Below are 16,228 nucleotides of genomic sequence, written 5' to 3' on the forward strand. Positions count from 1 at the left end.
TACGTTAGAGATTTCTAAACAACTATCCCAAGGCAGGAAAGAATGCTCTCAGTTTGGAATTTAGCAAGAAAAGAGGAATCTACCCCTAATAACTACTCTTAAAAGTCAATTTTCTTGTTCTAATAGATCACCAGTTCACTTCATTTTCTCTTTTGCAGTCACATTACAGGTTAGTTTTAGAGTCCACAATACTGTAAACATATAGTTTCTGAGCAGATGAGGATGGAAGTTTGAAACAAATGATTCACAGGCTTCAGAAGTAACCCTTCATTACAGATTTCTAAGGACTTGAAGGACTGGCAGCAGACTCCTAGGTAAATATGTTTATTACAGTGAGTTCTGACATAAGACAATCTAAGATTTAATGGGACCCAAATTAAGTGTTCATGACAAGTGACTAACACAGATATTAATACAGCTAAGTAGAACACTAGAATACTGTTGTATGATAGAAGAGCATTAACTGCAATCTTTCAATATCATTAGATCTTTCTATGACTCAGAAGAACCTGACATGCATACCTTGCAGATGCAGGGACCTATGCAAGGGTCATCATTCTCACTGCCCTTAAGGGAGCAGTTGCAGAGCAGGCACTCAGGATATCCTTTATAACCCAAGGCACATCGATTGCAGCTTTCTCCTGCATAGCCAGTCTTGCAGTGACAGAAACCAGGCAACATATCTATGGGAAGAGGGAGAAAACATGAGATTGATTTGATTTATCATTATTATTGGCAGATATGTGTTTTAGAGTGCTCAAAGCAACACCTTTGGTAAGTAAGGTTTACTTATTTACTTAAGTAAATAAGTTTATTTACTGTTGGTCACATCACCATCTATTTAACTCAGTGTCCTGTCTGAGAGAGACTAGAATAAAGCATGCAAGAATGGGGCAAATACAGTGATCTGAATTTTGAGTTTCCAGAAATCTGCATATTAGAGATCTTGAAAACTGAAACTTATCTCTACTTCATTGCATCTAACAGTCCCTGAAAACCTTCTCTTCTGTTAATTCACCTAAAAGCCTTTGAACATGCTTTTATTTTCAGAATCTATAAAGCTCCCTAGCAGGAACTTCCACATTTAGCCTGGTATAGTGTGAAAGAAAACACTGAAGTGTGTTAAATCTCTATTTATTGCCATCTAATTCTCATATCATAGAGCAAGTAACCAGTCACTTTTTCCATGTTATCTGTGATTTCAATATACCTCTATCATATCCCACATGACATTTTTATTTCATATGCCACAAAGTCCTAAGCCTACTCAATATCTCTACAGAGAAACTGCTTGGTGTAGCCAAAAGTCTCCGTTGCCTTTCTCTGCACTGTTTCCAGTTCTAATAAATTATTTAAGAAGAAGGTAATGCATAGTGTGGACTGGTTTGACACGGCTTTTTGATGATTTTTTTTCAGTTGTTTTTTTTAAAGAACAGTAGTATTTCCTAAGGCCCTGTTGACCTTTTTGACTATTGCTGAGACAGAACTGAGCTGACAGACCTGGGGCACAGCCCAAAGTAATTGCAAGAGCTGTTTCACAACTGGTAGTGCCTAATTCAGTAATCACTGTAATCACTGTACAAGTAGAATTATTTTTTTCAGTGTTCTACTTTTTAATTGCTACAGAAATTCATCATTTATTTTACTACTCAGCCACTGACTATCTTGAGATCTTTCTGAACATTTTGCAGTTCTTTTATTTTTCTATGCTGAAAGATTTTGTACTTGCTAACTGTATCACCTTCCTACTCATCCCTTCTCCAGGTTAAATATGAATATTTTCAACAGTTCATATTGATCATCACTGTGAAAATGGTCCATTTATTCTTTTAACCAAGTACTAACCCATGAAAGAACCTTTCCTCCTTATTCTATTACACTTTCTCTTGTGGATTTTGGTAAAGGATCTTGTCAAAACCTTTTGAAAATCAAAATACAATATTAATCAAATGAGCCTTTGTCCACATGTTCATTTAATCATTCAAACAGATTCATAAGGCAGACTGTCCTCTATATAAAAGCCCTGGCCTTGAGTTTTGCCCATTTTTGCCACATTTCATAAATTGTATAAATCATTCATTGTATTTCTGGTGATTTGCTTGATACAGAAACTAGACCTGATTCTACTTTCCTGGAACCCTCTGACTTTCTTTTACAAATTAGATAAACGGTGTCTATTTATATAATATTAATGTCTGTTTTAAAAAATATTATAAGCTATATTTAATGCTTCAAGCAACTCAATTTTCAACTTCTCAACTCATCCTGAAGCCATGCATAAATATGTTACATGCCTAACAAATTTTTATTCTGCATTTATCAGCTTGCTGTAAACATGACACTTCTGTTTGAGACAGTTCTTCTGACTTGTCCCCATGAACAAAGACTCCCAAGTGTGAAATTCCCTGAGCTATTCTATTCACTGTTATGAAGAATTATTACAGCTTTTCTACTGTGTCCTTTTCTTTCTTGAGATCTCTAGTTAAAACTTGATTACATCAACACCATTTTTAACTCCTACTGCATTTAAATCTCTACCAATCTTTTTGATTCTGATTTATCTGAATAAGTACTTCTCAGCAACAACTAGGTATTTAGAAAATTATTCCTTAAAATATGTGCATGTATTATTAAGAGTATGACTTCCTGGAATCTGTAACAATTTATGTCCTTTTCCATTATGCCCAATTGGAAAGAACTCCTGCTTTTTCAGGGAGTTTCTTTTTATTGTTTAAATAGAGGTATATATTTCTTTTTATCTTAATTGCATTGCTTGAATAATTTTGAACTAGAGAAATGTATCTTCTATGAATGTCTAATATGCAGTCTACAAACTATGCTTGCCATTAGCAATCTTGTATTGTTCATTTTTATTTTCTTTTTAAAGGTTTCCTTGTTTTGATTAGGTTGTTTTTTTAGGAAGGCCTTCTCATTCCTACAAGAATGTTGAATTTGACTGTCCTTCAAGATGAGAGTTTTGAAACAGTCTCTCATGCATAAATCCAGAGGCGCTTCTCTTTTTATAGCTTCTCTTACTAGCTATTTGAAGAAGCAGTCACCTGCAGGAGTTTTAAATTATATTATCTGTTAATCTATATAGAGATGAGATTCAATCTGTCTACTCTAACCTTGCAGCCTCTTTGATCTCCCGTAGCACATCATAATGACTGTCACCTTCTTGATCTGTCCTAATTATATACAGAATTTCAGTGCATGAAATTTGTGTTACTTACTATCACAAAGCCATGTGCTCCATGGGTTTTGATGCCTTTGGCCCTAATTCTCAAATTTCTGAGTTACTCTCCTCTGAACCAGCTACCAGTGAAGTCCCACAACACAGCGGAACACAAGCTCTCTTGTAATCTGGGTCAATGTATCCTAACTGGACAATCCGGAAAAGAGAAACTTTTGTTCCTTAGAGATGAAAATACTCTGCTGTACTCCAAGATTCAGCAGTAAAAGACACAGGCAAGCCTACTCTTTAGAAGTGAGCCAGTCTTATTTGAAAGTTTCAAGAACTGTCTCAAAAGTCTCAGCAAACTCCAATTAAATTTCTCAGTATGGAACTCCCAAATACTCATTTAAATCTATAGTCTGTCCTCCATTGCTCAGTTAGTCCATTTTTTTAGTTCCCCATGAAGAACCGTCCCTTCTCCTTCTCCTCCTTACTCCGCAGTTAAAGGAGAGAGACCAGATTGGAAACTCCACTGTCACCAGTCCTGCCCACCACATTCTTACACAGCATAAACAGGCATGGATAACCTTCAGCCCACCACCTATCAAAAGACCTTGCACTCCACATCAGAGAGAGGAAGATGTAGAGACTGCTAACTGTCATATATTCTTCCAGCTCTTAGGCTTGTTGACAGGGTTAGTCTGTATATTCTATTTTGCCCCATGCCTTCTTTCATTTATGGCTCTTGCAAGATCTCACCGTATTGCACGGTAAATTCCTCTCAGTGTCCCGCTGGTTACTTTTGACCAGGTTTCTGTATGACAACAGTCTAACTACATTTTGATTTAGGGCAGATGTTTCAAGTCTGTCTTTTGTTTTTGTTGTAATGAACTCATATTTCAGCATAAGTACATCTTTTGCTTTTGGTCTTTGACTTCCTAGGCCTTGTTTGAATGGGGCTTTATTTGATGAAGCTGTTATTCCCTGTTTTCTCCCTGAATATTATCAGTTTCTGACCTATCTTCAAGCATATAGAGGCTTTAAAAGTTCATCCTAGAGGATGAGTCATCTTGAAATGAGTTTTATCAGTCTCTTTTCTCCCAGCCTAGCAGTCTTTCAAAACCGCACATAAATAAATGCACGCAAAAGCATGCACCAGAGCCTTGAAAAACCTGCAATCCTATGACTGGCCTCCGTCATATTCACTCCTGTTCAACAGCGTATAAATTCCAAAAAATGATCTCATGGAAATCAGTGGGACTGCTTGCTGAGGAAAGTACTATAAAGCCTGAATAAAGATCAAGATGTCTGGATCTTATTTATCCAAAAATGTCTGAGGAAGTTTTTCAGCAAAAATAAACACCTGTCATTGGGATTATATTGTACATAAAGAGGTAAAGGGGAAAAATTCCCTGCATGATAGCATGTGGTGAAAACTGAGTAACAAAACTCTGCCAGTTTCCAAGCCTTACAGTCCTTGCAGGTGCTTAAAAGTCCTGTAAAATGGCTATTTGTTAAAATCTAGCCACTAGAGCTTGAAAAAAGAGTACTGATTCACCAAGAAAGTCCTAATTACTGGAGTACAGAGTAGTTCTGAACGTATAGGTTCACTTATGAATAGACAATTGCAAATGATCACAATATCAGCAGTGGTCAAGTTTATCTATTATTAGGATGGATTGGACACAGGTGCACAAGTTCAGTTTTAAAATTATTGACTTTCAGTTACAAAACTGAGAGGCATTTTCATCAGTTTATATTATCAATAACCGAGCTTAAAAAAATACTGTGATTGATACTAAGTCTCCCTTTTTTATATTGCTCACAAACATATGATATAGGATTGCTATGAAAGAATAGTTGAAAAGCATTCTTGAAGATTCAAAACCAAAAATATACTTTACAAGCTAGAATAATAATATTTCATTTTAGAATGCTGACTGAAACATGTGAAGACAAAGTTATACTATGCTGATCAAAATGGAAATTATACATACTTAATAAATAACAATACTTCTTTTTCTCCTGAAACAATGTATGCTATACTATAAAAGGACTTTTCCATGTCTTTCTCTTACCTACCAAAATCTGATTATGAATATAGGATGCAGTCAGTTAAAGCCTCTTAATGTGTTTCATCAATGTACTAGTTATTAGAGTATTTGCTGCAATTTTCCATTTGAATTGCCGGTTACCCACTGTACTCAAGCACACAGAGAATGCACAGCCTCCGGCTTTATTTTCCTTGAGAATTGTTCACAGTGACTCCATATCCTGTGATGTTCCTTATTATCATTTCAGTTTAATGTTTTAGTCTCCATTTTCGTTTAATGTTTTTTACTTTCTCAAAGCATTTACTTAGCACATATTTAAAAAGCATATTCCCATCTTACACAAAGAAAACAATTCATCCTCAACCCATCAGCCAGTAACTCTTGAGATGTATTTCAACCTACCCAGTGTGTTCATTCTGGTTCACTGGTGAATACATAGATAGATTCCTTCAGACAGATCATGCTTTCCAGCCTTTCCTTTACGAAGGCTCACCAATGCTTCAAACCCAATTGCTGCCCACGGCGGGCAGTGTATAGTAAAAAGAATTTTATCAGCGTACTGAATATAAATTTGAGGGGAAAAAAAGAGAAAAAGTGATCTGCTTTCAGGATAGTTTTATACTAAAAATTATATGCAGAACTTGCTCTTGAACCTAACACAACCTCTTCTATTACCACAAAAATCTTTTCTTAAAAGAAATATTAGAAAGACTTTTTCTTTCGACTGGCATTATTGTGTTTTTTTTGGTGAATAAGGCATTACAGTCACAGATATAGCCACTGGTTCAAAAACCATAAACAAACATAATGTGCAAGAAGTAAACAGTTTTCCTAATGTGTTGGAGCATTATTTAATACAAGAAGTAAAAAACAAAAGGGCAAATAAACAACAAGAAAAAGAAGCAAAGAACAAGAACATTGTAGGTAGAATGGCTATGAAGCTCAGTTATATGTAGAGCTGGCTTATTTTTGTTATAGTGGTCTTAAAACAGGTAAATAATAAGATAGATATCAAAATTGTCCTCTAGCCGCTGTCTAGAAAGTGTGAAGTGTCCACTTCTCACCAGACTTCCAAGACCGGGCAGGACACAGACAACAGATTTGAAAGAAATGCATGGACTACTTTGGAGAGATAATTCCATATATGATGGTGGGTTGTGTGTGTCACATATGAGAACAAGTAGTTCAAACACACAGAATAATCTCTACAGTAAATAAGTTGGAATCAGAAGAAATCAATCAGTTTGAAAAGGAATAAATGAAAAAAAATTACTTCATGTGTTACAAACAGCAGATTCAATAGAGATTAAGAATACTCTGACATGCTCAAAAGCAACAGGCCTCTAACCAATTGCAGCAGGATCAGTTAAGTTTCAGGACAATGAGGAGAAGTTGGTTACAGTCAAGACAGAAAAAGACAAGAGTTTTCATTCTGTGAAGAGAGCAAAAGAACCTTTTGGTTCTCAGGACTGGAGGAACTGTGAAGATAGGAATCTTATTTGAATGCCTGGGGCTAGATGAGCAGGAGGCAAAACAGAAAAAAAGAATCTAATTTTGGAGACGTTATCTTCAAGATGGTGGCATGGCATATTTCTTGATTTACTAGAAAGACGCGGGAGGATCCAAATGATCCAAACAGGAGCATTATTCTCTTCCTAGAGAGGTCCGAAAAAGAGGCAACGGAAGAATTTTCCAGAAAGAAGATCAGAGGATTAAAAAAGGCAGAAGGAGACACAGGAAGCAAAGTGTCAAAGAATGGTACCACCTTGTCAGATTCAGAAAGTGTAAGCAGATTTAGAAAGCAACTATGAGATGGTTTAGATCTGTTGAATGCTCAGAGGTATAAGACACTATGAGAGTTCCTAAGAACACTATTACTGACAATCAAACAAGATGGAAAAACGTCTCTATCTTTTTGCTTCCCTTTTCTTGTGAAAGAGGAGCTGTCAGCCTGTTAAGTACTGTTCAGCTCCCAGGGCCCCAGAGGATGACCCACAGCAGAGGCCAGCACAGAAGGTGTGAAAAGAGAGACTGCAGCAGCAACAGGACTGAGAGACCAAGCAGCCACGTAACACGGAAGTGGGACATCACATTTCTTTGAATTAATCATTCCTCCATCTTAAAATCACAGCCTGAGAGGTTTCTTTGTTTCATTGCCTGTCATCTATAACCTATACAATCTCATCCACAGCTTTGGTATGGACACTGCAGAGTCTCACTGTGTTTTTTCCAGCTTTGGGATTCATCCTCTTCTGCTTGTACTGTCTCTCATATCAATCTAGGTGATTTACTGTACTGAGCATTCAGACTAGGCACTGGCAGTGGGGAGGGTGCTTCAGGGCAGCCTCTGTGAGGAAAGGATGGGGCTGCCCTGTGCCACACACAGCCAGCTTTAATGGTGCACAGCTGAGCCCCTCAGCCAGACAGATCAGAGCATGAAGAAGGGGAAGGAGGGGGAGGAGGAACTCTAGGTGCTGGAGCAGATATACCCCTGCAGCCCCCGGAGGAAACCAGCCTGGGGCAGACATCCACACTGCATCCCATGAAGGACCTCATGAAGGAAAAGGTGGATATTTCTTAAAGGAACTACCTCTCATGGACAACCCATGATAGAGCAAATTTCTTTTCCTGAAGGACTTAGGCCCATGGGAAGCATCCACACTGGAGGTGGGGAAAAATGTGAAAAGAAAGGAGTGTCATAGAGGCACTGCTATGACCCCTGCTCCCCATCACCCTGCACCACTTGTGGTAGTGGGGGAAGAGGTGCATTTTTAATTTTTGTCTTTGCTTATCAGTATCTGAATCTATTTAAATTGACAATAAGTTAAATTAATTTTCCTCAAGTAAACTCTGTTTTGCCTACGATGGTAATTGGCAAGCAATCTGGTCTTTACCTCAACCAGAGAGCTGCCTCATCTTATGTTCTGCCTCTATCCTGCTGAGGAGGACAGTGAGAGAGTGGCTGGGTGGGCAGCTGCAGCCAGTCAAGATCAACCCACCACCAATACCACTGTGACAGTAAATCAGTATCATTTTATTGAACTGATGCAATCAGTATAGGGTTATTACAGAAGATTTTACACCTTTGGCCCAGTATTTGCATCTTTGTCATGCTGCTTTTATGTTCCATTGATCTCTATTTCAAAAAAGGTTTGCTACATCTCATCAACAGATTGTAACTAGCCCAATTTAAACACCTCTTAAGAACTGACCTCAAGTTTTGTTATATTTGTACAGTATTTTCAGATGTTTTACAACAAAAGAACCAAAAAAATATTTCAATTCATTGTGACTATGAAATAATAGAGTTTTCAATACTCAGGGACACAAAGAAGACCATCAATAAAACTTCTACCCTGGACTTCCAGAGGGCAGATTTCAGCCTACTCAGAAGACTGGTTCAGAGGGCACCTTGGAAAACAGCCCTTGAAAACAAAGGGGTCCAGGATGAATGGACATGTTTCAAGAAGGAAGTCTTGAACGCACAGGAGCAGGCTGTCACAGTGTGCCAAAAGGCAAGCTGGCGAGGAAGACAGCCAGCCTGGCTGAAAAGGGAGATTTTAAAGGAAATTAGGGGAAAAAAGAGAGCTTACCTACTATGGAAAAAATGGCTGGCTACTCATGAAGAATTTAGGAATATAATTAGGTCATTTTGAAAGAAAATTAGAGAGACAAAGGCACAACTTCGACTCCAAGTCTTTGTTGGACATGAGGGAGAACATAGTCACCAAAGATGAGGAAAAGGCTGAGGTACTTGAACCTTCTTCACTTCAGTTTTCAACAGTAAGACAGGCTGTCCTCAGGACAACTGGCCTCCAGAGCTGGTAGACAGAGACAGAAAGCCCAACAGCCCCCCTGTAATCCAGGAGGAAACAGTTAGCGACCTGCTGAGCCACTTGGATCCTCACAAGTCTATGGGACCAGATGGAATCCATCCTAGGGTGATGAGGGAGCTGGCAGAAGAGCTCGTCAAGCTGCTCTCCATCATTTACCAACAGTCCTGGCTCACTGGGAAGGTCCCAGTTGATTGGAAGCCGGCGAATGTCACACAGATCCACAAAAACGGCTGCAAGGAGGACCCAGGAAACTACAGGCCTGTCAGCCTGACCTTGGTTCCGGGTAAGGTTGTGGAGCAGATCATCCTCAGTGCAATCACACAACACTTACAGGATAGACAAGGGATCAGATCCAGCCAGCACAGGTTTAGGAAGGGCAAGGTCTGACCAACCTGATCTCCTTTTATGATCAGGTGACCCCCCTGGTGGATGAGGGGAAGGCTGTGGATGTGGTCTATCTGGACTTCAGCAAAGTCTTTGACACTGTCTCCCACAGTATGCTCCTGAAAAAGCTGGCAGCCCATGGCTTGGACAGGGGCACTCTGTGCTGGGTTAGGAACTGGCTGGAGGGCCAGACTCAGAGAGTGGTGGTGAACGGTGCTGCATCCAGTTGGCAGCCAGGCACTAGTGGTGTCCCCCAGGGATGAGTGTTGGGCCTAATTCTGTTTAATATCTTTATTGATGATCTGCATGAGGGGATCAAGTGTATCATTAGCAAATTTGCAGAAGACACCAAGCTTGGAGGGCTCTTCAGAGGGACCTGGACAAGCTGGAGAGATGGTCTGATTCCAACAGGATGAGGTTCAACAAGGCCAAGTGCCAGGTCCTGCACTTTGGCCACAACAACTCCCTGCAGTGCTACAGGCTGGGCACAAAGTGGCTGGAGAGCAGCCAGGCAAAGAGGGACCTGGGAGGCTGCACTGACAGGAAGCTGAACATGAGCCAGCAGTGTGCCCAGGTGGCCAGGAAGGCCAATGGCATCCTGGCCTGTATCAGGAACAGTGTGGCCAGCAGGTCCAGGGAAGTGATTCTTCCCCTGGACTCAGTGCTGGTGAGGCCACACATCAAGTACTGTGTCCAGTTCTGGGCCCCTCAGTTCAGGAAGGATATTGAGGTGCTGGAGCAGGTCCAAAGAAGAGCAATGAGGCTGGTGAAGGGACTGGAGCATAAGTCCTATGAAGAGAGGCTGAGGGAGCTGGAGCTGTTTAGCCTGGAGAAGAGGAGGCTCAGGGGAGACCTTATCACTCTCTACAACTACCTGAAAGGTGGTTGTAGCCAGGAGGGCATCTGTGTCTTCTCCGTCCCTGGAGATTTTTAAGATGAAACTGGATGTGACACTTAGTGCCATGGTCTAGTAACCACAGCAGTGTTGGATCAAGGGTTGGACTTGATGATCTTGGAGGTCTTTGCCAACCGGGTTAATTAGATGATTCTATGACTCTGTGATTGTTTCCAAAGCACAATGAAGCAGTTTATTGTCTATATGAAGACAGCTTTTACAGGGCTATGGTAAACATCTTGCAATCCTGTATTAGTAATAGAGAAAGCACATAAATACCTTTCAAACAGATTTTTTTTCTAGATTTCAAATGGAAATATGTTTAGATCGGAAAAGACATTAAAGCATTATTGTTGCACCAGTTTTAATCTCTGTGGTAAAAGAAGAAAGCTCTTTAAAGCCAAAAGTCTTCAATATTTTCCATATCTTACAAATATACCCAAGTTTGCAAGCCATGAATCTGAAAGAAGCCTCAACAAATTGGAAATATGAATTAAAAAAAAAAATCAAAACAATGCAGCTGGATTACTGTTTGTATAAGTAAACTTTAAAAAAAAACCAGAGTTTTACGGGTTTTTTTTGTTAAAGATACGAAAACCATGATTCAGCTTTTCTTTGACTATTGTCAAACTTCATCTTTAACATCAGTATTTTTGAGGGATCTCACCTCCTGCTGCATGTTTCTCATCCTTGACACAGGTATCATTTAAAGACCCATTTGGATCACAGGAACATGGCTGGCATGGATCTGGGCTATCTGGCAACACCTATAAAAATAAAGAGGTTACAAAACAAAACCTTACCTTTAATAATTGAAAACTTTCATTCATTTCTTAAAAAAAAAGAGGCAAGAACAACTTCTGTGTAGGTGCCTTACACTTTAACAAAAATGAGATAGCTGATAAACTAAGTCCATGCAGTCTACAACAAAAAGAAAAGGTCTCAAATTGCACCAGAGATTGGATATTAGGAGAAATTGCTTCACAGAAAGGGTTGTCAAGCACTGGAAAGGGCTGCCAAAAAAAGTGGTAGAGTAACCATCACCGGAAGTATTTAAAAGAGTGTAGATGTGGCATTTAAGGACATTGTTTAGTGGTAGACTTGGCAGTGTTAAGTTAAGGGTTGGACTCAACGATCCTTTCCAATATAAATGATTCTATGTTCTATGATTCCATTAAAGTTACATTTTGGATTTTCATTCAGAAACATATAAGAGACTTAGACACAGATAGGTTGTCAACTTAAAAAAAAAAAGGTGTAGAGATTGTAACTGATCCGTATATGGTTAAAATCAATAAATGTAATGAAGTAGATTTTAAGCATTTACTAACTAAAGTAATATTGGCACGTAGCTCAGTTGTTCTGGTCAGCATGGTTCAAAAAACTGACTCTTTGTTAAGTTAGTCAGTAACTTAACAAAAAGTAAGTGAAGAAAAGTGAACATTAGACAATCGTTCTTGAAAATGTTACCTCAACCAAACTTAAACCTTGGTCTAATATCACACTAGGAATATAAATTAGAAGTGCTGTATGAAGTAGGTACATACACATACTATAGATACACTACACACACACACACACACACACACACACACACACACACTCACATATCAAATCCCTATTAGCTGGGTGATAAGTTGATTCAGAGTTAAAAATCAAGCAAGTGCCCTGCTGCTGAAGAAATTGGTTCTCAGTACTCCTTTTCTCAAGCTCTAAGGCTAAGCCCCGTATATCAGGGGAAATGTAATTACTGCTATTTGCTGATGTTTTCTGTGTTTGAGGACTGAAAACCAATCAGACTAAAGGCCATTATTTACCCAACAGAAACTAAACAGGTGAAATACAAGCAATTTAAGCACACATTAATAGTGTAGCTGTCTAAAGCACAGGAATGATCTATATTAACAATACAACCCAATGTAAGAGTCATCTTCTGATAGCTTCAATTTAGATGAAAATACAGTCTTATATGACAAAATACAAAAAAACTATTCCCCCTGCACTGAAATTCAAAGACATTCATGAGACACTATAGAATTTCAGTGGTTATTAATTCTACATTACATTTAAAAATAAAAATTACAGACTGTCATCAATATCAAAAATAGTAATATTTCTTTGAACTTTGATAACAAAACTTGAAATTCATTAATTCATTACTGAGGCAAAAGTTCTGTTTACAGGACCACATCCTCCTTTAAATTAAATTGAAATACTAGCTGGAAGCCCTGACCTCAAGTGCATTTGTTCATATCAACACAATTCACTTCCATATTTCTCTGACAGTTAACTTTACAGATTTCCAGCTGTGAAAAACAACTGCTGCACTGTAAGAATTAGAAGTTAACCTTCATAAAATGGCAGTCCAAACTGTGCCATCTCTTTTTAATAATTGAACTTCCCCTGACGAAGTGATGGTGTGCACACCAAGCTTTACAGAGAAGGGACAACAGAATAAGAGTTTACCCCTTTAGGTCTGAAGTATCCGTCGAGGCAGGTCTCGCAGTTTATGCCACCAGTGTAGCCTGTGCAATTCACACACACTCCACCCCCAATGTATTCTCCATGGATATTCAAACTCTGATTTCTGTCTGCAACATCCTGATCATAGTAACACTCTTCAGTCTTCCCATGACAGTTGCATGCTAAAAGAGAGGGAATGTGTTAGCAAATACATTCCCACTGGAGATGCCCCACTGTTACTAAGGTATTAAAAAGAGTCGTTCAACATTGTCATTGGTGCTGTATATGGTAACTGGCAGCACATCCAAACACTCATTTAGTACTTCATTTCTGAAAAGTAAGATGGTCCCATCATAAACATGGCCCAGAGTTCTGTATGTTGTATTTTTTTCCCCTCAGTATTTTGTCTTAGGGAGTATGGAAGTTGACAGACATAGTTTAATTATGATGTTTTAGTTTAGGTTGTTTCTTTTGTTTCTGTTTAAATTGAAAGTCAAGAGTGTTTTGGTGACTGCACACACATATGGTTCATGAAAGAGTCATCTAACTTAAAATACAAGAGCAGCTATAAGGAAAGCAGCAGAATGGTATGAGTAAATTAAAATAAGTCAAATGAAAGCTGAAAGACATCCTAAAAATATTTGACTTGCACATACGCATGTAAGAACTGGGTCAGAACAAAAGGATTCCCAATCTTAAAACTTCTTTTGAAGTTCATATCTGAACTCTAGACTTCAGGTCCCCAAGAAGAAAAGATAAACTAATAATCTGTTGCTGTAAAAATGAGGTAGCTCATTTTCTCTCCCTTCCTCTGTGGTATTAAAACATTCATTTCCACATACAGAGAAATTCAAAGCTTGTCAACATTGTAGGGAGGCATTCTCCTTACATCTGATTCAGATCCCAGGGAACTGTTTCCACCATGACAGTACAACAATTCACTAAGGGTTGAACAGGGCATAAGAAGTGTCTCTCAAAAGTTAAACATGAAAATAAATGTACCCTGATTTAATTCCAGAATGCATTCCCAGCGCAGACACAGCCCTAACTGAAACAATAACCTCTGTGGCCAAAGTTTACAGGACACAAATAAGCAATGGCTACTTTTAATATGGGCATATCTGTTCCTATTTGCTTACTTTTAATCACTCACGGTAAGTTGAAAACCTACAAATGAATAAACACTTACATGTAATGGAGCACTAGATTTTATTATGTTCAGAAATATATGTGGTATATGACCTCTGGAAGTAAGATATTAAAGTTCAATTATAACTACCCTTACTACAATAAAGCTGAAAATGAAATTCCCACCCTGTGGGAAGGTGACATTTCTAAGTATGTTTTCATTCCATGTTGGAAAACTAGATACTTTGTATTTTCTGCTAAAAAAATCACACATTCAAATTATATTTTGATCATATAAAAATATAATGTTCATCAAGGATGAACATAATAACACATAAAAGTGTCATTTATACAAAAATTATGCTTTTAAAGTTTAAAATAATGAAAAATCTGTAAAAAGACTTTTTACTTACCAGCATACAGTCCTGTTATTTTATCAAAAAATCCCCATCATAATTATAAAAATCAAACAAGAAAAAAAATGATACAATATTCCCCAAGTATCACTATGTTATGATAAAATATTCCACATTCAATAAAACCACAATTCGACATGTAATTTTTCTGTTAAGTCTTTTGAGTCCATCTAACCAAGCGAATAACATCACATCAAGTGTTATTCATAAACAAATGTGGTTAGAAACAAAACTAATTGTAAAATCTTTTAGGACCCATTTTCAGTTTTCACTAGCAGTTGCAACAAACTTTTTCTTCTGTACTGCTTTCAACTTACGTTCACATTCATGCTTATGCAGGAAAGTGCCAGCATGCCAAGGCTTTTGATGGAAACCAGGACAACACTGATCACACGTCTCTCCGCATGTGTTGTGCTCACACTGACAGACGGATTTCTAATTTAAAAGAAAAACAAATATTTACACAATGTGATGATTTGAAGAATCTGTCCATGTACATAATCTGCATTCCAGTTCAAATTATGAAAACATTGAGACTGGCTACACCCTGTAATTCCTTTGTTTATTCATTTTTATTCACTTATGTATCCTCCATTCACTAAATGTGTTTAACTTCTGTAGCTCTATTTTAACAAAACAGCCACAAAGCAAAGGAAGATTGTTGGCCAGATTATCTAAGGGGAATCTAAGGATGTAGGAGAACTAAATTTCAACTGGATAAAGAAAGGAGGATGGGAGAATGAAAGTTCCCCAACACAGTAAATAAGCCTGGTAGCCTTCAAATACAGTGTCACATTACAGGAAAACTGATCTGACCCCAGAAGAAGTGAGCCATTCTAGATCCTCCCCTCAGAGCACAAGTCCAGCCTTTCAGACACTTTTCAGTTCCTCAGCAGACCACATAGTACCAGTATGAAAATATTGCTGTACAGAACACTCAAACTCTCCGAGCTGCAAAAGCAGCTTGGAAAATGTAAAAGAAACTGTGGTTTGGAGAAATGAGAAGTAAAAATTGGCTTCTTGACAGTTATTCAGTGAAGGGGATTCTCCATGGTCCTTGTGAAGCCATTTAAGGTCAAAGCAGCAGGCTAGAAAACTTCTATGGCTCACAGGACAAAGCATAAATCTTGCAAAACAAGGCTGAGTTAAGGAATGCTTCAGAAAAGCATGGCAGTAAATTCCGGCAAGTTTATTCTCTGCAATGCTAAGGGAAAGATTCTTTCTGATAACAACTACAGTCATAATGTTTATAAGCCTGTTTTGGAATGGCTCAGTCTAAAGAGTATCCCTGGAAAGTTAAACCTCCAAATCTCTTCTGGCTTGAGTTCTTTCACTTATGTTATTTTTCATATTGGTCAGAAAAGAAATACATATTTGACATCCTGCAAAACAGGATACCACACTTCTCCAAAAGGCTTTATTTTATCTAGTACCCATATTATCTGAAGAATGTATTAATTGCAGTAGCAGCACTTATTTTCTGAGGCAGACCCAATTCTAACAGGTGGCCTAATTCTAACAATGCTGCAGTTCAATCACTAAGGTCATCTGAAACAATAGTTCAACACTTGCTATACACATCATTACAGAAAAGGCTCAGAAGGATCAAACCAAGGAGTTTGCAAAAATTTTACAAGGATCCATAGAAACTGCTTAGATCTGTAAATGCATTCACTGTAAGATTTTTTTTTTTAATGATTTTCTACATAATGGCTTAATGTCAAATACAAACAAGATTTTCTGTTAAATCCTATAAAGCTCCTACTGAAGTGAATAGTGTATGAGAAGATCCCACACTGTGGCATGTAATATTAGTAGACAGGAAATTCTGTATTAGTGAGTGCATACAGTTAGACAATCAGTAACAAGTTATATTT

The 16,228-nt window shown here is 38.1% G+C and overlaps 1 protein-coding gene across 7 annotated transcripts in view; it reads right to left on the reverse strand.

The window, feature by feature from the left end:
* Nucleotides 1-16,228, reverse strand: part of LAMA2 (laminin subunit alpha 2) — a 358,263-nt gene that overhangs the window by 208,075 nt on the left and 133,960 nt on the right. For all 7 annotated transcript variants that reach the window (XM_064649531.1, XM_064649530.1, XM_064649526.1 and 4 more), the window contains exons 7-10: nucleotides 14,669-14,786; nucleotides 12,811-12,989; nucleotides 11,012-11,111; nucleotides 523-683 (exon numbers count right to left, since the gene is read on the reverse strand). In XM_064649531.1, the coding sequence (XP_064505601.1) occupies nucleotides 523-683; nucleotides 11,012-11,111; nucleotides 12,811-12,989; nucleotides 14,669-14,786 (558 nt within the window). The remainder of the gene's footprint in view (nucleotides 1-522; nucleotides 684-11,011; nucleotides 11,112-12,810; nucleotides 12,990-14,668; nucleotides 14,787-16,228) is intronic.

The sequence above is a fragment of the Pseudopipra pipra genome, chromosome 3, assembly GCF_036250125.1.
Source record: "Pseudopipra pipra isolate bDixPip1 chromosome 3, bDixPip1.hap1, whole genome shotgun sequence".
Classification (NCBI taxonomy): Eukaryota; Metazoa; Chordata; class Aves; order Passeriformes; family Pipridae; genus Pseudopipra; species Pseudopipra pipra.